The 24,560-nt window shown below is 41.5% G+C and overlaps 1 protein-coding gene across 2 annotated transcripts in view; it reads right to left on the minus strand.

Annotated features, from left to right (window-relative positions):
* The window catches only part of ctnnal1 (catenin (cadherin-associated protein), alpha-like 1), a 333,318-nt gene that overhangs the window by 151,156 nt on the left and 157,602 nt on the right, over nt 1-24,560 (minus strand). For both annotated transcript variants that reach the window (XM_078235777.1, XM_078235766.1), the window contains exon 2: nt 19,943-20,132. In XM_078235777.1, the coding sequence (XP_078091903.1) occupies nt 19,943-20,132 (190 nt within the window). The remainder of the gene's footprint in view (nt 1-19,942; nt 20,133-24,560) is intronic.

The raw sequence follows: 24,560 nt of genomic DNA on the forward strand, positions 1-24,560 counted from the left end.
AGCCCATTTTCCCAACACCCCATGGGCCTTCACCTTCAGACCACATCCTGCCACTATTATACACAACTACAGATCTGCAAAGAAAAAAAACTCTCCTGACTGTAGCAATGCAACAATTGAAACCATCTTCAAGAAGGTAGGTAAGTCAAGCTTTGGAAACAAACGCGGTATTTCTCCCTTATCCACAGCAAGCAAAATCCTGATACACATTTTCCTGAATCACCAACTTCCACCCAGAGACACAATGTGGCTTTAGTCCTTCCAGAGGAACTTCTGATGTGGTATTTCTCATCAGACTAATCAAAGAAAATGTTAAGAACACCAGAAACTCTTCATTGCATTCACTGACCTCTGCAAAGCATTTGACTCAATAAATTGTGAGATTCTGTGGAGTATGCTCCAAAAGTTCAGATAACTGAGAAAGTTCACCCAGTGGTGATTTATGATATGACTGCAACTGTTGAGTGGGAGATCTGAAACAGACCTTCAAAATAGGGATCAGTGTCAATCAAGTCTGCCTGACATAGGCTATTCACCTCCAAAGATCAACTTCCCTCTGCTGTCAGTAAATACTGCCTCAATGGAAAACTCTTCAGCCTCCATCATCTCCATGCCAAAATTAAACCAACCATCATAGGCATACATGATCCACAGTTTTCAGATTACCACAGTGTATTTGCCTACCCAGCACCCGAATTGTAAGCCACTCCTGATTTCTTCAATTCTGCATACAAGAATGGGGCGGCACGGTAGCACAGTGGTTAGCACTGCTGCTTCACAGCTCCAGGGACCTGGGTTCGATTCCCGGCTTGGGTCACGGTCTGTGTGGAATTTGCACATTCTTCCTGTGTCTGCGTGTGTTTCCTCCCACAGTCCAAAGATGTGCGGGTTCGGTTAATTGGCCATGCTAAATTGCCCCTTAAGTGACCCGGGATGCGTAGGTTAGAGGGATTAGCGGGTAAATATGTGGGGATAGGGCCTGGGTAGGATTGTGGTCGGTGCAGACTCAATGGGCCGAATGGCTTCTTTCTGCACTGTAGGGTTTCTATGATTCTATGAAGAAACTTGGCCTGTCTTTGAATGTTGCCAAAACAAACACATCAACCCACATCAAGTCAACCCAGTACTCCAACTCCCACATATTTTGAAGGAGACATTCAGGAATATTTTGAGGACTTCACATATTTGGCAGTCACCTCTCTTAAAAGGCCACCATTGACAAGGAGACCCAGCACAGGATCAACTTTGCCAGCACCAACTATGGCAGCAAGTGTAGGACAACAAAAACTATCACAAGTCAACAAAATTCCTAGTAAACTGAGCAGCTGCCATCACCACCCTTCTGAATTGCAGTGAGACCTGGAGTGTGCATTAGTGACACCCAAGCAGAAGAAAGTCAATCAGCAATGCCTCATTTACACCCTCTGAATTCAATGGGAGGACTGTCAGACAAATGCTCGTGGCTCCTTCTTAAAGGCAGCTCTACAAGATTTCAGCCAAAACTCCTGCAAAATCAACTTCAATGAACTGGACACTGTATCCAGATGGCTGAAAAGCATCTCCCCCCCCACAAGGTTTTGTTTCCTCAATGGTCAACCTTCCTGCACATTAACAAAGAAAAACTTTCAAAGGCACTTTGAAGCTCTCCTCGAAGCATGGCAGCATTGACATTAATGACTGCAAGAAGCTGCATGGTGGCACAGTGGTTAGCACTGCTGCCTCACAGCACCAGGGACCCAGGTTCGATTCCCGGCTTGGGTCACTGTCTGTGTGGAGTCTGCACTTTCTTTCCGTGTCTCCATGGGTTTCCTCCCACTGTATGAAAGATGTGCTGATTAGGTGCATTGGCCATGCTAAATTCACCCTGTGTGTACCCGAACAGGTGCCAGAGTTTGGCGACATGGGGATTTTCACAGTAACTTCATTGCAGTGTTAATGTAAGCCTACTTGTGACACCAATAAATAAAGTTTAAAAAAAATAGTGACAACCTATCCATCAATCTGAAAAACATCAAGTTACAAAATCTTAATGATAGGGTGCAGTGACAGTAGAGAAGGAAAGATAAGGGAGAAAATTCTGTGCTCCAGATCCCACTACGTCACGGGACATCTTGCCCCATGTTCCCAATGAACTGTCTCTCAAAATTTGTCTTATTCAATTACATGATGACTCATGGCTGAAACTCATGATCCAGAGTAGACATCACTCTCAAATCGAGGAACAGCTAATGACAATGCAGTTCATCTTCTCCCCACTTCACCTCAAAAGTACAATCTGACCAAAACACTCTCTCGAAGATTCCCCAGACAAGTGAGAGCTTGTAGTTCATAATAAGGGCATAATTTTTCCTTTTTTCATTGCTTGTCAGACTTCTTTTCGATTATACTAGTTTATTTTGTATTCTATTTTTTACTTTAACCTAAATGCATAATTCTCATTGGTTCTGAAGTAAGGCATATGGGAAAGAGAGTTTTAAATGCTAAACTTCAAAATTGAGTCATGTGGGGTCTACACATGGACAATGTCAGCCGTTGAGTTTTTTTTTTGGTGCATAAAATCATCAAGAGTTCCCAAGATTGGATGCCAAAGTATCCTTAATTGGAAAGAAAGCAGCATCTTCATGGACCACAAAAATGATTCAGTGGGGATCTGCCATTAATTCAAAAGAACTGTAAAAGGATGACATAATTTCGAGGTACAAAGCAGAATAAAATTGCCTGGTTTTAGACATGATTTGTTGTCTCTCAATTGGACAGTTTATAAGCTCATTATAGATGATAGATAAAAATATGTAACATTGAAATCAGAGAATAGAGGCAAAAAAGGATGACAATTATATTATTCTTACCAACTTTTGCCCCTTTTATACCATATGAATATACCAAGATGGAATCTTAATGTAGCTCTAGGCCAATGACAAAACCACACAGGTTGTGTTTTCACTTGCTTGCAGTTAATATTAATCAAGCAAAATAGGTAAAATCGGCCAAATCACCACAAATGATGGCGAATTTTAAACGTACGTTCTGTCAAGCAGATACTGTTCCTGTTGATTGCGTCCATTTGCTTTTTTAGCTCTTCAAAGCATTCTCAGTTATTTTCTGGATAGAAATGGGCAGCATGGTGGCACAGTGGTTAGCACTGCTGCCTCACAGCGTCAAAGACCCGTTTGATTCCCGGCTTCGGTCACTGTCTGTGCGGAGTCTGCATGTTCTCCCCTGTGTCTGTGTGGGTTTCCTCCGGGTGCTCCTGTTCCCTTTCAAGTCCAAAGATGCGCAGGCCAGGTTGGATGGCTATGCTCAATTGCCCCTTAGTATTAGGGAGATTAGAACGGCAATACGTTGTGTTACAAGGATAGGGCCTGGATGGGATTGTTGTCAATGCAGGCTCAACGGGCCGAATGGCTACTTTCAGCATTGTAGGGATTCTATGTTTCTAAAGTCACTGATGGCTACCTTTAAAAAAATTTTTTACATATAGAAAAAGTTTACCGAGAAATATATGAATGTGCACCAATGAAACTAATAAATGGTGTAGTCTAGGTTTTTGGAAAAGTAATTTGATGTCACTTAAAATCATGTTACTCAGGTGGAGAACTAAACACTCATTAGAAGCGCTTATTTTCTGTGACAAACTCATTTTCATCTGTAATAATGAAACTGGATAAAACTGCAAGAGGCTACCAATTAATCAGTTTCTCTTGATGCAAAAAAAATTACATGCTAACGCACTGATCAACTGAACTGGCTCATCGAAGATTTTACCATTGCGATTATGCTCATTAGTTTGGATGGAAATTGAACCACCACTTCAAATAAGTGTAAGCACTGGTGCAGAACTGCTTACATATTTTGCGATGGATATGTGCCTAATAACGTTAATATGCTTCATTATATTTGCAATGTATTTGTGAATCAGGAGCTGTTTAAAAATGCAACAGTAGACAAAATTAAAGACATTAATGATCATTTGCTCCTTTTCCAAATCTTGTACCTTTTTATGCTATGAAACCTCGTTATTGTTCTGGTGCTAAATTATACTACAGGGCAGATTCAGCAATAGCAACCAGAATGCTCTTATGAAATTTTTGGATGAACAGATGTTCCAAAGTCACCGATTTGATTTTGTTATACTGAGCTTACATGAATATCACAATCAGATATCATGCAAAATCACATTTTCTAACTTTATGATGCTTCAGGGGCCAAGATAATAAGCCCAACAGAAAACTGTCAGTTGGAGCTTTTGATCATTGCTCTTCATCCAATTTTATTGATGTCATAGAATCCCTACAGTGCAGAAGGAAGACATTTGGCCCATCGAGTCTGCACCAACTACAATCCCAACCAGGCCCTATTCCCACAACCCCACATATTTACCCTGTTAATCCCCTGACACTAGGGTCAATTTAGCAAGGCCAATCAACCTAACCCGCACATCTTTGGACCCTCTGCCAAGTAAATTAAAAGTAGAAGAGCATCCTTCACATCTGAATTTCATCTACATGGTACTAGGGAAAAGGGCATTTTACATGTTGCTACCATTCCACTTGTACTTAAAAACAGGACAGTTCTTGTATCAAAGGACGAAGGAGGCCGGTTGCACAGTTTTACAGCTATAACAGCATCTCTCCCCATTTTTGCATACTGCATTTTAGTAGCCGGAGTTTGCAGTGGAAACAGATAGGTGCCTCAAATGTATGTGCACACGACACTCATGACAATTACGATTTCCAATGCCATTCTGTCTCTTTCTGCTCCCACCACCAACCATTGGTGGCACAAGTTGGGAGGCTGCCATTTTTAGCAATAATTAAAGTGATGGAGCTTTTGGAAATGTCTTTCTGACACCTGCTTGAAATGTTATGCAACAAAAAGTCTGGAAACACTCAGCAGGTCAGGCAGCATTTGCAGAGAGAAAAATAGTTTTAACACTTCCAAGCCGATATCCTTACATCAGAATTGCAAGATATTAGTGATGAGCAGCTTTCAAGCGTACATAGTCAGGGAAAAAGTGGTGAATGGTCGATAAGGAACCAAGGTCTGTGATGGAGTGGAGTGATTTAATAACAAATGGGATGATTGGGCAAAAGTAATGAGTCTGGGAGTACAAGAGTGTGATGAGGTTTCAGTGCTATGCAGAACGAGTGTTAACTTGGGAATTGAGTGCTGTTGGGAATTTAGTGCAGAGGGGGAAAGAGGAGCTGCTTTTTATAAGCTTCCAGAAGCCAGTGTTCTCAAAGTTTTAATTAGTTGAGTGGGTAGGTGACTGGTGAGTTTTTAACGATTTTATCCCTCAAAGCAGGTAGTATTTTAAAGCGGCACTGGGGAGATACAAGCATTACATTAAATTTATAGCTTAACTAGTTAAGCTACTTGTATAACTACAGGCAAGAGCCGAGTGATATTTCTAAACTTGAAACCTCATTAGTTAAATTAAGTACAACAAGAGTTGGAACGGTGAGTCTCTCACTGCAGCATGTCAGAACTGGTGGACAACAGTCTGATCCACTGCAATCACATGGTCCAAGCTTCAAACACTGCAATACATCAGGGAGGGGGAAAGTTACTGTCCTGTCGGGCTGGACAGAAACTTGGAGTGGCAGGGAAGGATCCAGTTGTCGTGGTCCATATTTTGATTTGATTTATTGTCACATGTATTAACATAGTGAAAAGTATTGTTTCTTGCACGCTATACAGACAAAACACACCGTCCATAGAGAAGGAAACGAGAGAGTGCAGAATGTAGTGTTACAGTCATAGCTAGGGTGTAGAGAAAGATCAACTTAATGCAAGGTGAGTCCATTCAAAAGTCTGACAGCAGCAGGGACTAAGAAAGAGGTTCTGTTAAGTGATACGAGCAGCTGGGCACTCAATTAAAAAGCAGAACTACAAAGGTAATAATCTCTGGATCACTACTTGGTGTGGGAGAAATGGGTTTCAATCCATGAGGCACTGACACCAGCAATGAAGACAGAAGGAGCCATCGTGACAGCCTTCACCTGAACCATGTTAGGTTTTAATTTGATTTGATTTATTATTGTCACATGTATTAGTATAGAGTGAAAAGTATTGTTCCTTGCGTTCCATACAGACAAAGCATACCGTTCATAGAGAAGGAAAGGAGAGAGTGCAGAATGTAGCATTACAGTCATAGCTCCTCCCTCTGCGACTAGTTAGGACTAGTGTACTGGCAAAGCATCAAACTCGGACTGCAGAGTTGGGCTTTAAACTAAGTAGATTGGGTGCACTCCAAGATAAAGTTCAGCGCAACATCACACATTAATTTAAAACAAAGATATGAAAGGAAACAACTTGCTGAGCAGAAGGGTCTGTCGGTGTTTGGTTCACTCCTAGTCACAGGCTGTTCACTCACTCACCCTCACCTCCTGAGAGAATAGGGTGGGATTTTCTGGCCGGGCTTGCCCCAAGGTCAGAAATTCCTGCCTGCGGTCAACAGGCCATTGCATGTTGCACGATTCCGTGGCGGGCGGGACAGGAAAATATCGCCCTAGATGAGAGTGCATGATGGTGCAAGAGGGTGAATGAAAACCCTGATATTTGGAGTGTGCCAGAATTATGGACATGCTCTCTCCCCTCAACCTCCCTCACCACTGCCCCCATGCACTCGCCCCCTTCACCTCCACCTCCTCTCTCACCCATTCTCCAATCACTCACTGGCTCAGATGCTAGTTGGCCCCTCTACCACGGTCTCCTGCTTGACTCTGGAGCCCTCCAGCCCACCGCCCCTGCCCCCAAACGCACTGTGTTTACAGCTTCGCCAATCACATTGTTTTTCTCCTGCATTCATTGTCGATAGGCTCATTAGTAAGCCTATCAGCAGCAAATGTGGGAGAGAAACAGCCTGTGATTGGAGGAACAGGTCGATGCAGGACCATTCATTCAAACTTGCCCGTTTGATGGGGACTTTGAAAACTGGCTCTGGGGTTGCAAAGAGGGGCTCTGGGCCGGGGCCGCATGTTGGACATCGCTGATCTGTCTAGTTCATTTAAATTGCGCTGTTTGCAAGCATATATACACTCAACACAAAATCTTTCTGCTGAATAAAGTTAGTAACCCAATTTAAAAATGTTTTACAGTAATTCAGAAATGAAGATGAGAAAAAGTCCGTTGAGTTTAGGATTAAAGCATCATGTGGCTTTCTACTAATTTAAACAAATTCTAAGATTTACAGCAGACTAAAGTTTTATAAAGGTCAATGATTTAGACCTCACTAGCACAAAGACAGCCAACTTTGATCAAAATAATCTGCCAGCAACAGTTGGATGTGCTAGGGGTCATGTTCAGTAAAGGCATGTCCTTTTCATAACTTTAATCAAAGTCTGTGCTCAAGTTTTGGAATTGTCTTATTTAAACAGGACATTGATGAACTATTAAGATGGCTGCCAAGGAGTCATGGGACCTTTGCTTATTCAACACAGACTGTCAAGCTTCCAGAATGTACTAACTGAATTGCCCTGGGTGGGGGACCAATCCCGAGAATGGACATATCCTGACAGCACCCCTCTGTGGCATTCACACTTGCTATTGTTTAAAGCTTATTCAAAACAACGCACTCCTAGACTTTATGTCTCCAGTTTTGCAATTTAACACAAAAAACTGACAGGAAATGTGGAAAATCACCATTTCTCTCTCTTACTATGGAGTGATGGCTTTCAACTTCCAGCCCACTCTGGTTGGGCAGCGCCAGTGTCAGTGGCTTGAGGTAACTGGTTTTATCCAAAGACTCCAAGACCAGGGCAGCCTGCAGAAAACCACTGAAGAAACAGCAACTACAGAAAAGGCAGCATCATCAGTCATCGTGCAGCTAAAGTACTTAACCTGTTCCAGCTCCAAAGCTCACCTGAGAACCAACCTCCTAGATATTTGACTACCAGAAACCTCACAACCAGCTGTGAACCCTTTGATTTACAAGACCCTCACTTCAACTTTAAATCATCAAATCCATTCAAACAACCACAGGCCTGCCACATGGGAGGCCAGAGATCAGAAATGAGAAACTAAATTAATTATAATCTGTAAAAGTACACCATCTTCAACTTATCCAACCGCATGAGACTGTGTGTGACGTAGCATTAATTCAGGGGTGAGAGAATAAATAACCCTTTTTTTAAAAAGCTTATGAAAGCTTGCTGTTGAATTATTTAATTAGAAAACACGCTCTAAAGCTAATATGCATCCCTTTCCATACAAAACATGCTGATTATGGGCAGTACAACGCCAGCATCTTCACATTAGGGGCAGTACGACAGCAAATTCATTCTGTCTGTAACCCAAGTGTTATGAACTTTTGTTATTTCTGATTTAAAAAATAAAATGACTGTTTCTACTGCTGGGAACATGTGAAGTGTCACAAAAGGACATCACACTCATTACCAGCGAGAATGAACTGCCCCTTAGCTCCAGTCCTACAGGGCTGGACTCCCACCAACATATCACAGTTTCAATCACAATCGCCCCTGACATTTAAACGCAGGCTTCCTCTATAAGGATAAGGTTCTGCCAATCTTCACCAGGCCATCTGAAGGGAGAAACGTCCCTTTGTAGCTCACTCAAACATGCCTACTGGCAGAATGGCCAAGGAAATGTGAAAATGTCAATGGATGTTTATGAATTTATTTTTAAAAAAGGTTATTTATTTATTAGTCACAAGTAAGGCTTACATTAACACTGCAATGAAGTTACTGTGGAATTCCCCTAGTTGCCACACTCTGGCGCCTGTTCAATGCCCCTAACCAGCATGTCTTTCAGACTGTGGGAGGAAACCGGAGCACCCGGAGGAAACCCACGCAGACACGGGGAGAACGTGCAAACTCCACACAGACAGTGACCCAAGGCCTGAATTGAACCTGGGTCCCTGGTGCTGTGAGGTAGCAGTACTTGCCACTGTGCATAGAGAATATGGTTACCCTGCCTTTCCACCAACGTAAGAAACAGGCCATGTTGGACAGTATGGTGTTTACATGGAGAAAACAGGGAATCAATTCTAAGATGAACAAAAGATTTTTTAAGGTAGTAGATTGTGTATAGGAAGCATCAATCGTTAGTTTCATTATATTTCCATGAATAGTGGCATAGTAATCCAGGAGGCCAAATCCTGATGACTGACATGAAACAGTGCAAATATAGTAAAACAATAACCGTTTCAGGCAGAAGAAAACATTTGGTCCATTAGCTCATCCATCCACAAAATCAGGGTGCATTTTAATATCCTTGAATCCTGTTTGTTGACAAGAATCTGTCTACTTCCCTCCTGAAATCCATTAACGTTGCATGTTCAGTATCTGTGCTGGTAATCTGTTCCACTTACTTAGCCATTTTATTTCAAAAAAAGAGAGAAAGTTCCCCATGCGTTTCCTGTTTTTTTTTCCAATTTGTAAATTCCACTCCCTGTGGTTGGATTCTAATCATGACAGAAAAGCTTCCTTGGATCAGGTTTATCCAAACCTGCTGTTACTTCAAACCCTTCTTTCTTAGCCTCTTCCAAACTTCCTTCCAAGCAAGAACGCAGGTAAATATTTATCATAGAATCCATACAAAAGGAGGCCATTTTGCCCATGGGCCTACACCGACAGCAATCCCACCCAGGCCCTATCCCCATAACCCCACATATTTACCCCGCTAATCCCCCTGATAAGGGGCACTTTATTATGGCCAATGCACCTAACCCCCACATCTTTGGAGTGTGGGAGGAAAGCGGAGCACCCAGAGGAAATCCATGCAGACACGGGGAGAAAGTGCAAAGTCCAAACAGACAGGGACCCGAGCCAGAATTGAACGCAGGACCCTGGCGCTGTAAGGCAGCAGTGCTAAACCTTTATGCCACTGTACCTCTTAAATTCTGGGGGAAAGATAAAAGAAGTGAAGAAATGCAACAAAAAGACCATCGGTACCAAAAGAGCTGCCGTTATAAAATGAAAAGCAGGAAAAAGACTCGTTTCCAAATGCTTTATTCTTTCCATCATTTCCTTTCCATGCCTTAGTCAGCCCATTTCACAGTGTAATACTCCCCAACTCTGCACAGTGCCAACTTCACAAGATACATGTCATCATTACAGTGACCTCTCGCCACATCCTGCTGCTTAATATGGCATAGAGAGACACATTTTCATTAACTAACTGCATTAAGTACCTTAAGAGTTCAGAAAAGTTCAATCACATTACACATAATAACCAGGGAAATAAAAATGAGAAACAAAAAGGTTTGGATACAAAGGCGGCATTTTAAACAGACTTGTTTCATTAAAAATAATGTTTTTTGTTCCAGTAATATTGCTCATTGGGTCCCCTTGCACCTGGGCAAACTAACCAAAAAGCAATGTGGTGTGAAGTTTTATCTTGCTTCTTTATCTTTCAATAATCATGATCAAAATACTAATTAGCTTCTTTTGTACAACTTCTTATTTGTTTCCCAGTTTGATTTCGGCTCCTTAGTTTTTCCCCTTCTCCCTCACTGTTCGGCGACAAGTGAATCAAAGGGGGGAAAACAGCTAGAACAAACAAAATAATGAGGATATACTAACATTTTTACAAAAAGACTTCTACAAGATCCTAGTCTTGGTCACAGGAAGAGCTTGCATTTATATAAATCAGCTTTCTTAACTTCAGGGCATCCAAGAACACTTTTGCAGCCAGTGAAGTATCACAGTTATGATGTAGAGAAAGGCAGCAACCAATGTCAATAGGAGGTCCCAAAAACAGGAATGAAATAAATGACCAGATAGTCTGTCCTGATCATGTTATTAGGGAGAATAAATGTTCAAAGGACAATGGGAGAATAGAACCCTTCTTCTGTGAGCAGTGTATGGGCTTTTATAGCCACCTGAAGGGGCAAACTGGCCTTTGTTTTAATATTTCATTTGAATGATGGCACCTTGGGCTTCCCCAGTACTGTCCTGAAAGCCAGCTTAGATTAAGTGCACAAGTCTCCGGAGTGGGTCCTGCACCCACACTCAGCAGACTTGAGAGGTGAAAATGTTACCGCCAAGTATGAGCGGAAACTTGTCAAAACAAATGCGACAGTGCAAAATAAATGCACTGCATATAAAATTATTACACACCCATGCACACCCCCCCCCCCCCACACATGTGCACACACAAGGCTCATACGTAAACCCAGCTTTTTGGCTAAAGACTGTACACTGCATTTAATTTCTGTAGAGGCAAACCACAACAGGAACAACAAACAGAAATGAAAAGCATTTCATAATATTCTGAAATTGGAAGTGGACACAGTTAATCTAAAGATAGCAGATTGGTGAAAAATTAACATGGGAACTATCAATATTCTAGAAGTGATTTAACAATGATTTGAGTGATAAACAGAGAATGTTCCAAATAACTTCAAGTGCTGCAAGTTTAGTGGGATGAGAATAGTTCTTCTTTCTTTTTGATGGAACAGTTATTATGCAGAGAAAGAAACTTTACGATCTCAAAAAAACGAATAAGCGTTGCACGAAAATGTTTCAACTGACATATTGATCCTGTAACTGGTAACCACAGTAACAGTTCACATAAACAGAGATTAGTGGCTGCCAGGAAAATGAATCCTTTGGGTCGGACCTTAATTAAAAATATTTTTTAAATGGGTACGAGAGCATGCTACATGTTTGCTCTAGTGGGGGAGTGTAGTCAAAGGGACACTGGAGTACTTAAAACTTGGAGTCTCACTCAGAAATACACTGCCTTCAAAGGAGTAGAATACAGGGCACAACCTCACACAAAGAACTGGCAGGAGAGGTTTCACAAAAAGGCAATTATCCATCTTGCGCATTCAGAGAAAATTGCACTTTCACAGCTTCCCATGAAGCACAAAAAACGGGATAAAATGAATAAGACATAAAACAATATGTACCACTCTTCTAATGGGATGATAGCAATTGATTGCCAGGGTTATCTTGGGTGGTTTGCTCATACAAATAAATAAAACAAAACCATTGTTTTAACATCAAAAACAACAACAAATTTGAATCAGTTAACAATGCCAATAGCTTCCCTAAAGACCAAGAATTAGGTTTGGTTTCTTTTACTGTAAAAGTTAAAATGGGGGCCTTCAGTCAATGTTAATGTCAACACCTGCCATTTCAAATTTCCCAAACAATACCACAACATAACTACCAAGCATATCAAAATAACCCCAAGTAGGTACTAAATTAATCTTAATTAACACGTCATAATTTTACTTCCCAGAGGGAAACTGCCAGAGTTCAGATCCTGACCACCTGGTTTTGGCCGCTGGGCCTCATTATTATGCCGTCAGTTCATTACCCGCCTCTTGTTCTTCCTGGCCTCACAAAGGCAAGTTTAAAAGCTTATCGTTTAGTGACTCATCACATCCCAACTCTATTCTGACTTGTCTCTGCCTGGTAGAATAGCAGCAACAACTTCCTCATTCATGACTGAGCTAAAATGAGTCTAGCTGATGTTACTGGACTACACAAGCATATTTTGAAGAATTACCCAGAGTTTCAGGCAGGTTCCTTAGCTGCCTGTTCAGAAAGGCACATTTAAAATCAGACGAAACAGGATCCAGGTAGCTTTGCAGTGGGTCAGTAACCCAGAGTAATTTAACTGTCCTCCTGTCTTGTTGCCACAGAGCGGGTAACATTAAAACTCTCCCCATCATTTCATCTCTCATTCAAGTTAACACCTATTCAATAAATAACGCCCATCCTTCAGTCATAACAAGGCAACCACATGGACTTCCAATTTAGAATTTGATTCAATTTTTAGGTGCACAAGTTTAAATTTTCAATTTAAACATGCAAATGCAGTATGCTTTGCATTAGTCTTTCCAGTTGCTCAAAAATATTGTGGAGATTCAAATACACAGAACTGTCATTCATAAAGGGAAAGTCAAAAATAACAATGTTTAAAGTCTTTTTATTTATTAGTGTCACAAGTAGACTTACATTGACACTGCAATGAAGTTACTGTGAAAATCCCCGAGTTGCTACGTTACAGCACCTGTTTGGGTACACTGAGGGAGAACTTACCATGGCCAATGCATCTAACCAGCACATCTTTCAGACTGTGGGAGGAAACCGGAGCACCCGGAGGAAACCCACGCAGACACGGGGAGAACATGCAGACTCTGTGCAGACAGTGACCCAAGCCAGAAATTGAACCTGGGTCCCTGGTGCTGTGTGGCAGCAGTGCTAACCACTGTGCCACCATGCCGCCCTGGGGAAATGACTGGGCGGCACGGTAGCACAGTGGTTAGCACTGCTGTTTCACAGCTCCAGGGACCTGGGTTCGACTCCCGGCTCGGGTCACTGTCTGCGTGGAGTTTGCACATTCTCCTCGTGTCTGCATGGGTTTCCTCCGGGTGCTCCGGTTTCCTCCCACAGTCCAAAGATGTGCGGGCTAGGTTGGATTGGCCATGCTAAAATTGCTCCTTAGTGTCCTGGGATGCATAGGTTAGAGGGATTAGTGGATAAAATATGTAGGGATATGGGGATAGGGCCTGGGTGGGATTGTGGTCGGTGCAGACTCGATGGGCCGAATGGCCTCTTTCTGCACTGTAGGATTCTATGATCTATGACTTTAAAAAAATCATCGGCTGCCATTTAATTCAAAGATTGAAAGCTGAGCTCATACGGTTGAACCAATATTTCCCTTGTACCCTTACTGGCACTGTCAGGTATCGAATAATACCAGCTTTTTATTCCAAACATTGTTCAAACCTTCATTAATGTTAATCAGGTCTTTGCGGTCCAGTGGCTCCCCCATCACTGATGCTTCTGAAAATCAATTTCATTGCAGCACACAGCCGATTTGCTCAGCCACACATAATCTCAAGAAAGTTAGATCTGAAATGTCTGCTTTGATCAACAATTCAAAACAAATTATAATTGTGGAAATGCTGAAAGGTCATTTCCCATCGCAGGTAACATTATCTGTGTCCAACTGAGCACAGCTGCTTATGGCGGAAGCTGCAAATTGCTTGCACAGACATTAAAGGCCACGAGTAATTTCTCAGGGCACAAGACCAGTAGCAACAAAGCAACATTTTAAAGAATTTCTATCTTCAATCACATCAACATCAAAGTTGGATACACGGGATACAAGTCAGATAAATAGTCCAAAAATTTTATTAATCGTGGATCCAGGTGGAAACAAAATGAGGAGTGCAATGATTAGCCCTCTGCCATTGTAACGGCCGTTTATAATTTCTGAAGTCAACACAGCTAAAATTGGTGGGAATGCAAAACCAGTGGAATCACATTTGCCACATGCCTTATTTTCAATTTGCATTTGAGAGAAATCAAGGCGGCGCAGTGGTTTGCACTGCTGCTTCACAGCGCCAGGGACCCGGGTTCAATTCCAGCCTTGGGTGACTGTCTGTGTGGAGTTTGCACGTTCTCCCCGTGCCTGCGTGGGTTTCCTCCGGGTGCTCCGGTTTTCTCTCTCAGCCCAAAGATGTGCGGGTGAGGTTGATTGACCATGATAAATTGACCCTTAGTGTCCGGGGCATTAGGACTGTGGGGTTACAGGGATAGGGCCTGGGTGGGATTGTGGTCAGTGCTGTCTCGACGGGCCAAATGGCCTCCTTCTGCACTGTAGGATTCTATGAAAATTTCAGTCTGAGTGACTACAGCATTTTCAATTAAATCAAAATCATTGCTGATTTCAATTAGAGTTGTAATACTAACAATCTGAACTTCCCTAATATTTGTATTGACTAATATCAACAGAAAATCTTTGTGTGCATGCATAAGTGTTCACTTTTCAGGGACACACAATAAATAGGCTTCAAATCAGAATGGCATGAGCTGCGATAAGTAGGCTTGTCAGAACCAGATTACTACAGCAAAAGCATCATATTAGATAAAGATTTTACATTTATCTAGTGCCTTTCACTTGGTCAGCCATTTAAACCAATAAATCATTGAGATTACTAATAGCATATCTCTCAAAAAAGGCCCCCATCACTATCACTTGAAGTGACAGGGCCACAATCAGCTTCACATCACTCTCGTGTTACCCAACTCAAATTATTCCAAACAAACCAGAATTTGGACTGGCAAAATGTAGAATCAAATTATTTTTGCACAGTTCAAGTGAATGCAATAGAGGTAATTTTCTGATGCTGATTATATTACATAAAGCCTCAATCAAGAGGAATGCAATATTAAGATTCAAGTCCAACAGAAGTAGAGCCACAAAAAACTATTCAAAATATATCAAATGTGTCGCATTTCAAAGGCATTACAAAGTATATATGCGATAAGCAAGTGCTTCAACTGACCATTGTCTAGCAAGATCACCATTTTGATTTATAGCACTCTGTTGGATATTTGAGTCATGTGACTTATTATAAACTTCAGCAGATACTAAAAGCTACCAACCAGCAATCAACAGAGTCACTCATATTTTCCTCCAAAGCCACCAACTACAATATAACAGGCACCAGAATTTTGACCAGTCAAATACCTCAAGTAGCTTTTACTGACTTCATTCACAGAACATGTTGGGATTTTAAAAAAAGATTTTGTCAGATTTTCACTCCCAAGGAGGGTATGCTGAGTTGGGAAAATTTCCAGCTCAGCACACAGGCCCTGGGAGAAACGGCCCAAGCCGGTCAGATTTTCATCCGGGGCGCAGGTGCATGCTGGAGTCGGGTCTGCTGTCCCCGGAAATATTTCAGAGGCAGCCACGGGGGATGTCAAGTGTCAGCGCAGACTGGTTAAAAGGCCCACCTCAGAGTTCTGGGCTTCATCCCAGTTGTGATAAAGGTAGCCCCTTCTGGCTCCAACCCATGCTCTCCATATCCTCCATGCCAACCGACACCCCTCTCCTCATCCCCATGGATCTTTACAGTCTCTATGCCAAATTGTGCCAACCCATGACCCCATTCACCTTCAAGTCCCTGTAGTAGTACGGTCTGGTACATGCAGTTTTAAAGCAAGACTGAGCACAGTGCAGCCCACACAGTGATGCAAGACTTTGATTTCATCTGCAATCTCTTTCTTTGCAAAGCAGATTTGTCCATCAGTGTTCCAGACGCTGGAAAGTCCCCAATGGGCAGATCAATCTATCGCGTACCTCGAGTGGAAGTGCTGCGAGAATACAACAATCTGAGGAGCCTCTACCTCCAACTAGATAATGGCACAGTGGGTAGACAGAACAACCTCTATGCACACACAGGAACTTCCAGCTCATGTGGCAGAACCACAAGGGATGCTAGAGCCTCATAACAACAAAAAACAGGGGCGAACACGCTACTCAATCTTCTTCTCACAAGAACACCCTTCCTCGGGCTCAGAGAGCTTCTCGGTGGCCCAGAAAGAAAAGGCACCACCAAGTAGATAAATACCATTTTTGTCTATCATGTAAGAAATAATCAAGAGTATCAACAGCCACCAAACCAGCCAGACCAACCAGTCATGGTTTAACATTAAGCAATGGGAGAAATAAATGAAACCATACCCAAATGCCAATCCGGCCTCCAAAGCAACAACAAAAAACAGAATTGCCAGGGCCTACAATTCTCCTAACAGAATGGTGAATGAGATGTGGAAGGGTTACAAGGTTTCCAGGTCACCTGTACCTCTAACTTCAAGGACTTGAAGGGATAAGGCGTAATCAGAATGTTGTTCATGTTAATACTTTAACAACAATAATGTTGAAAAAGCGTTAAGGTTGAAACAAAAGATAAATGCACAAGATGTGTAACTTGAAGTATATTAAAATAACTCTAAATCCATGGGATCAGACATGGGGGTTTTGTGGGGATGGGAGGGGGGTTGTAGTAGGGTATGGTACATACAGGGTTAATGTGGGAATGAGAACTGCAGCACCCATAGTGATGTAAGAAGGCACCTGACCCAGAGCCAGGGTCAGTCTAGAGATGGACATGTAAAGGCTGAAGATTGAGTCAGTTCCATACCTATACCCTCTATTTATACAGTTATGATTTGTTAATAAAGGCTTGATGTTAATAAGCCTTCATTAACAAGTCATAACTGTATACAATAGACTACTTCAGGGTATCCAAAGCAGTATTCTCCAGTCCCCTTATAGCCCCTATTCCAACTCGGGGGCAGGGAATTCATATGGTGTTCGTGGAAGTGGAAATGAATAGGGTTGGGAAGCATTTTCCGATCAGGGCCAGTGTGATCTCCTGGACTCGTTTCGATCGCCTCAGGGGGTCGGAGAGGAATTTCCCAGATTTTCTTTTCCCCATATTGGCCCTGGGGTTTTCACTCTGGGTTTTCGCCTCTCCCTGGAGATCACATGGTCTGGAATGGGTGGGTAGGGGTGAGTTAATAGGTTGTGATGAACAAAGCATCATAGCTGTGAGGGACAGCTCGGTGGATAGGATATTAGTATGTAGATAGGCTGGAAAATTGGGCGGGGATCCTGGATTCAGGATTCAATCCTGGACCGGGGAGCGGCGCGGGCTTGGAGGGCCGAAGGGCCTGTTCCTGTGCTGTATTGTTCTTTGTGCCGATCTATGCCCCCCACAACCCTTGACTGTTACAGCCTCTATACCAACTCAACTAGTATCTAGCATGGCCTGACTTCAGAAGCAATGCTGAGATGAAATAAAGTATCAATTACAGATCTCATAGTATTCAACTTCACTGTATTATTAATAAAAGACTGATCATTACATTTAAATCCTTCCGATGCCTAATCCCTCATAAAAACAAACATTTTGTATTCCTATCCCCACATCAAAGATAGTTAATCCCTTGATAACCTCGAGCTGAAAATGAAAATGTGGACAGACAAACCAAACACTAATATGTTGCAGGAGCAATCAAGCAGCATACTATAATGATAGCTGTTAGGGTTACGTCAACAAACAGGTATTGAAATTGTAAACAGCTTTTTTTCAACCCTCTGATATAGCAGGCAGTCTTATCTTTAAAAAAATAAATTAACAGCTTGACAGTTCCACTCTTACCCACCTTCTACACTCATTCAGGTTTTAAAAATTGTAAGTCATACACTGCAGCAAACAGACCTCGCTCCAGCAAAATGGGGGTCTGTTCAAACTCGATGCTGAGTTCAAATGACCCTGGCTGTGTTCAGGTTTCCCCCAAGGTGTGAACCATCTCATCTCCTTTCCTCCCACTGCCCCAATGCAAATAGAATCTGTTGGTAATGGGAGCAGGATTTCCAGATCCAAAATCCCATTGCCATTTTGACTGAGATACAGAAATTTGATTTTGTGAACTCTGGAGCGTAGGAGGCTGAGGGGTGATCTTATAGAGGTCTATAAAATAATGAGGGGCATAGATCAGCGAGATAGTCAATATCTTTTCCCAAAGGTAGGGGAGTCTAAAACTAGAGGGCATAGGTTTAAGGGGAGAGGGGAGAGATGCAGAAGTGTCCAGAGGGGCAATTTTTTCACACAAGGGTGGTGAGTGTCTGGAACAAGCTGCCAGAGGTAGTAGTAGAGCAGGTACAATTTTGTCTTTTAAAAAGCATTTAGACAGTTACATGGGTACAATGGGTATAGAGGGATTTGGGCCAAATGCGAGCAATTAGGACTAGCTTCAGGATTATAACCATCTACAGGGCACAAGTCAGGGGTGCGATGGAGTACTCCCCACTTGCCTGCATGGGTGCAGCTCCAACAACACTCAAGAAACTTGACACCATCCAGGACAAAGCAGCCGCTTGATTGGCACCACATCTACAAACATTCAATCCCTCCACCACCGACGCGCAGTAGCAGCAGTGTGTACTATCTACAAGATGCACTACAGCAATTCAGCAAAGATCCTTAGACAGCACCTTCCAAACCCACGACCACTTCCACCTAGAAGGACAAGGGCAGCAGATAAATGGGAAAACCACCATCTGCAAGTTCCCTTCCCAGCCACTCACCATCCTGACTTGGAAATATATCGTCGTTCCTTCACAGTCGTTGGATCAAAATCCTGGAATTCCCTCCCTTAACGGCATTGTGGGTCAACCCACAGAACATGGACTACAACGTTTCAAGAAGGCAGCTCACCAGCACCTTCTCAAGGGCAACTAGCGATGCCCATGTCCCACAAATGAATAAAAAAAAAGTACTTTGTACTCAAAGGAAGAGTTGCATATGTATAGGAGCTTTCACAGCCCCAGGATCTCACATAGTGCTTTATAGCCAAATAAGCACGAGTGTAGTCATGGTTATAATGTATGAAACTAATCTGTACACAGCAAGCTCCCACAAACAGCGTGATGGTGGCCAGATAATGTGATTGTTTTTTAACAATGTTTTTTGGGGGATAAATATTGGTCAGGATGCTAGGGATCACTTCCCAGCTCTTCTTCGAAATGGTGGAATCTTTTAATTAATTCAAAAGAGCAGAAGGGGCCTTAGTTTAATATCTCATAGGAAAGACAGCACTTCCTCAGAAGAGTACTGGATATCTGGGATCACGATGGACAATGGGACAAACAATTAACCCTCTTAACCAGCTTTGAAAATCAAGCTGGAGCAAGAGGAAGGACTAAAAGTGAGGCTGAATTACGTAGGATGAATTAGTGCAAGAAAGATTGGATTAGGAGGGGGAGAAATATGCAGAAAGGAAAAGGATTAGTTTTTAAGAATCTCCAAAAGCAGTTTACAGCCTGATAGAGTAAGAAGCCTCACTTTTATTATTAAATTTTAGGCTAGAGAGGTTGATTGGCAGTCATTTACAATCACTACGTTAAAAGGATACATGTGCTAATTACTGGACATCAAAAAAAAAACTTGTAGTGGTAAATTTACTTTGTAATTAATGTGAAAAGGTAGCAACTTCATGAAACTCATGAGAAGATCAAACCCAAGATGTTGTTTTTGTGAAATTAATAGTACACCTCCGCTTGCCACATGGTGGTCAATTTTCACATTAGTAGTAGCACACTGAGTTCACGCACCATTAATATTTCAGCCCAAATTATTTGTAATGCATCAGAAGACAGAACCTACCTGCTTTCCGCGCCTCCTGGCAAGCAAAGTACATTTCTTCTTTTAACTCTTCATTTTCATTAGCTATTGCTTCGCCAACAGTAACAAATCTTCCAACAGCCAGACTCACTGCTTGCCCTACCCGCTGAATTGCTCGTAGTGTTTTCTCGGACTTCTTTGGTTTCTCCTTATGATTGATCAGTGTTGTGATCTACAGCCAAGGGAAAACAAGTTCAGGCTTTTAAATTTTAAAACTGCCCGGATGAATGATCAGCAGGTTATAAATTGTATCAGAGCATATAGAAAACATATTACTTCAGGTGCCCTGGTTGTTTGAAGGGACACTTTAGTCTGAGGCAAAGTCAGATGCACCCAAAGCTCAAACTTATTTACTATTTTGAGTAAATTTCACCAGTTTGCAAAAGATTAGTTGCCCAGCAGAAACACCTTGATTGTATGTGATGGGGCAAGAATAGGCGATAGTGAGGACAACTATACACTTTGCAGACTGCTGGAGACGGATGATGATGAGACGGAATACAGGAAAGAGATAGAGAATTTGGTGAATTGGTGCAACGACAATCATCTCTCCCTCAATGTCAGCAAAATGAAGGAGATAGTCATCTACCTCAGGAAGTGTAGTGAAGGACATGCCCCTGTGTACATCAATGGGGATGAAGTGGAAATGGTCGAGAGCTTCAAGTTTCTAGGTGCCCAGATCACCAACAACCTGTCCTGGTCCCTCTACGCCAACGCTATAGTTAAGAAAGCCAACCAATGCCTCAACTTTCTCAGGAGGCTAAGGAAATTTGGTATGTCCACAGCAACTCTCACCAATTTTTACAGATGCACCGTAGAAAGCATTCTTTCTGGTTGTATCATAGCTTGATATGTCTCCTGCTCTGTCCAAGACCGCAAGAAACTACAAAGGGTTGTGAACGAAGCTCAGTCCATCATGCAAACCAGCCTCCCATCCTTTGTATCTGTCTACACTTCCTGCTGCCTTGGAAAAGCAGCCAGCATAATTAAGGACCCCACGCACCCTGGACATACTCTCTTCCACTTTCTTCCACTGGGGAAAAGATACTAAAGTCTGAGGACACATACCAACCGACTCAAGAACACCTTCTTCCTTGCTGCCATCAGACCTTTGAATGGACCTATCTCGCATTAAGTTGATTTTTCTCTGCACCCTATCTGTGACTGGAACATTATATTCTGCACCCTCTCCTTTACTTCTCTATGTACGGTATGCTTTGTCTGTGTAGCGCGCAAGAAACAATACTTTTCACTGTATACTATTACACCTGACAATAATAAATCAAATAAAATCAAGTCAGAGTGTCTGCAGGGATCCAATTTCTTACTAAAAAGAGATTTTTTCAAATGTATGCTTATTTCATACATACATTAGAACAAATCGGCCACTTGGCCCCATGAGCCTCACTTCATTTTCTCTTCTACCATCCTTTCACTTCATTGTCAACCAATCTATTTAACTCAGCCTTAAAAATATTCAATGACCCTGCCTCCACTGCTCTTTGGGAAGAGACTGCCACATACTAACAACCTTTAAAGAGAGAAAATGCACTTATATCCTAAGTAAGAAGACCAAAACTGTACTCAACATGCCAGATATGGTCTCGCCAACACACTATACAACCATAACAGAAATTTCCTGCTTTAATATTCCATTGCCCTTGTCAATTACTGTGCCTGGATACCAACTGTGATTTATGTACAAGGACACCCAAATCTCTTTGTACCACAGAATTTTGCAATCTCTCTCCATTTTGCTTTTCTATTCTTTCTGTCAAAGCGAACAAGTTCACACCGTGATTAATAGTCTACATACCCTTTTAATGTAATGATTGCCAATTAACCTCTCTAGCTCAAAATTTAAATAATAAAAGTGAGATTTCTCATTCCATCTGGTTGTGAACAGCTATTGGAGATTGTAAGATTTTGATAATTGTAATTTTTAGGGTTTGTTGTTCATCTGTAACATCTACGAATTTTATTTGTTAACTACAGATTAATTGAATAGTTCAGTTTGTATTTCTGTTATAGTGAGACAATGGGCAGTCAAGGCGGTTGGGATATTCGCAACTGCTCTTTGTGAGGAACAAATTATTTTATGACTAAGTTGCCAAGAGTCAAGCAGCTAGATGCTCTCTTAATTGTCCACGATATAATTAGGTGCTTTGTTTGAAATTGACGTTGAAGGAATGGTTAAAAGTAGTTTGAACTTTGGATGACCATCATTAAGCAAAACCCATGCATTGATTTAATTGATTAACTATATTTATGGGGCAGAACATCACTATTAGAAGGAAGCTTTTCGTTTTTGACATTATGATCGAAAAAACATTTGTTCGTAATGGTTTTAGTATTTGTGGGAATGGGTTGCAGTATGGTCATATGAATGTTTATGATAGGTACATTACTGACAAGAGGATGTGACTCCCTACTGTAGTTAAACAAAATGTGTTGTGTCTAAAGGAAGTGTATTTGTTCACAATGGAATGTAAACTCTGGAGGGAGTGGCAAAGAAACAAGGGATAAACATTTGTCTTTATTCTATATGACTTTAGTTACAGGTGGGGTTACACAAGATGATTCACAGCCGATGGAAGAGATGAATTTGAACTACTTGGATCCCGGAACAAGTAGGAGGGATCAAAATCATAAACTTAGTTGGCACAGTGTTACCATTGCTTCTGGGGTGACTCTAATGGAAGTGGTTCAAGTCACTTTAAGACAGAGAAGAGAAAGATATCACCTGTGCTGGCAACGCTCAAGGAATTTTAGGAACTTGAAGGTTAAGAAACTTGCATGTTGCCTTTACTGCTTTAAGTATATATTGGCTCCTAAATATTAGTTATTCGGACCTGATTAGGTCAAGCACAACTAAGGACCCTAGTCCTAGTGTTAGAAATTAGTAGCAATTTGAATCAGAAAGGCTTTATACATTAAAACCTTACAACTTATCAGTTGCAATTTAACAACCCCAAAATTATGCATTTATTCCTTCTGTTTCATGTTAGCCAACCAATTCTCTATCCATGGTAACATGTTACCCTCCTACTCCATGAGCTCTTACTGTGTAGTAACTCTTGATGTGGCACCTAATCAGATGCCTTTTGAAAATCCAAGTACACCAAATTTACTGATTCCCCATAATGCACATTGCTGGTTACTTCCTTGAAGAACTCTAATACAATTAGTCAAACATGATTTCCCATTCACAAAACCATGTTTACATGAAAATACATGGTATTTCATCGACCACTACTGAAATACATAACTGTGACAAAACGCACATCATCTTAATTTTCCCCAATTTAACACAAGAAATGTCACTCAATATGCTCAAAAGCAACAGCAGGAAGATAGACTTTTCATGACCACCAGACAGCCCAAAGTGCTTTGCAACCACTAAAGTACTTTTGAAGAGTAATCACTGCTGTGATATGGGAAATGCAATGCGATAATATCCAAATCATCTCTTCTTGTGATCTTGATTGAGGAATAAATATTAACCAAGACATCAGGGATAACTCCCCTGCTTTTCTTCAAAATAGTACCACCTACATACACACACCTGAGGGGGCAGGTTTAACCCCTCTGTCCATCACTGGAATGTCAGCCTACATTGTTGTGAGAACAGAAAGCACATTTTCTGACACTTTTTAAAAAGTTTTTTTTAAAGTTACATGTTTGGAAAAAGAGAATCATAAAATTATCAAAACCAAGGACACATTTTATCATCAGGCAGATGGCAATTGCTGCAAAAACTAAATCCCAAAGAGAAACTTAACAAAATTATCACAACTCCTTTCTTTTTGTATTTTGACTACGAGAAGGTAAATGAAGTCAAAAGCCAGAAACTCCAGTAGCACTTCTGGGGATTTTAAATATTAAAGTAAAACATTTATTAACAAAAAAGAAAACCTGCACACACACAATTACACTTACACAGTTAAAATTGATCTTAAAGAACATTCCTCCACAAAAAGATTGTCTACTTGGTTAAACTCACAAAATAAACCGCCTTTAGGCAAGAATGTCCAGGTATAAAAATCCAGCAAGGCAACCCACCCACTGTTGCTATCACGAAGGTATGTCACGTGACTTCTCACTCCTGTGCAAATTCAAAAAACTTTAAAACAAAGCCCTGCTTGGCTGGAAAGCTGCCACCATTTGGCTCTTGATGGTTCTTTTCCAGCCCAGAGAAGCACTCCTAAAGGTCACTCCCAACACAGTTCTTACATCTTCAAGTTGTTTTTCTCCTCTTTCATTTTGATTCCATTATCCTTATCCTTCTTTGAAATTTACACTTCCCAGGATCTAGAAATCTTTCATGTTCTCCCTTCAGCCCTCTTTTGGGTGAAATAAAATTTAATAATCTTGTCTTATTGATGACCTTTTCCAAATTGTAAACCCTTTCTTTGTACATAACTTCACACAGCAATGCATTGTTATCTCCAGATCCGTATGCACGCACATACACACCCTCCTTCATGGAAAACACACTTAACCCTCAAAATATTACAAATATTGTGTTCTTCACACACAATTGAGATGACTTTGTTATTATGAAGGTTGAATCTTGCCTTGCGATTCTTTCAGTCAGTTA

This window comes from Mustelus asterias, chromosome 2 (genome assembly GCF_964213995.1).
Source record: "Mustelus asterias chromosome 2, sMusAst1.hap1.1, whole genome shotgun sequence".
NCBI classification, from domain to species: domain Eukaryota; kingdom Metazoa; phylum Chordata; class Chondrichthyes; order Carcharhiniformes; family Triakidae; genus Mustelus; species Mustelus asterias.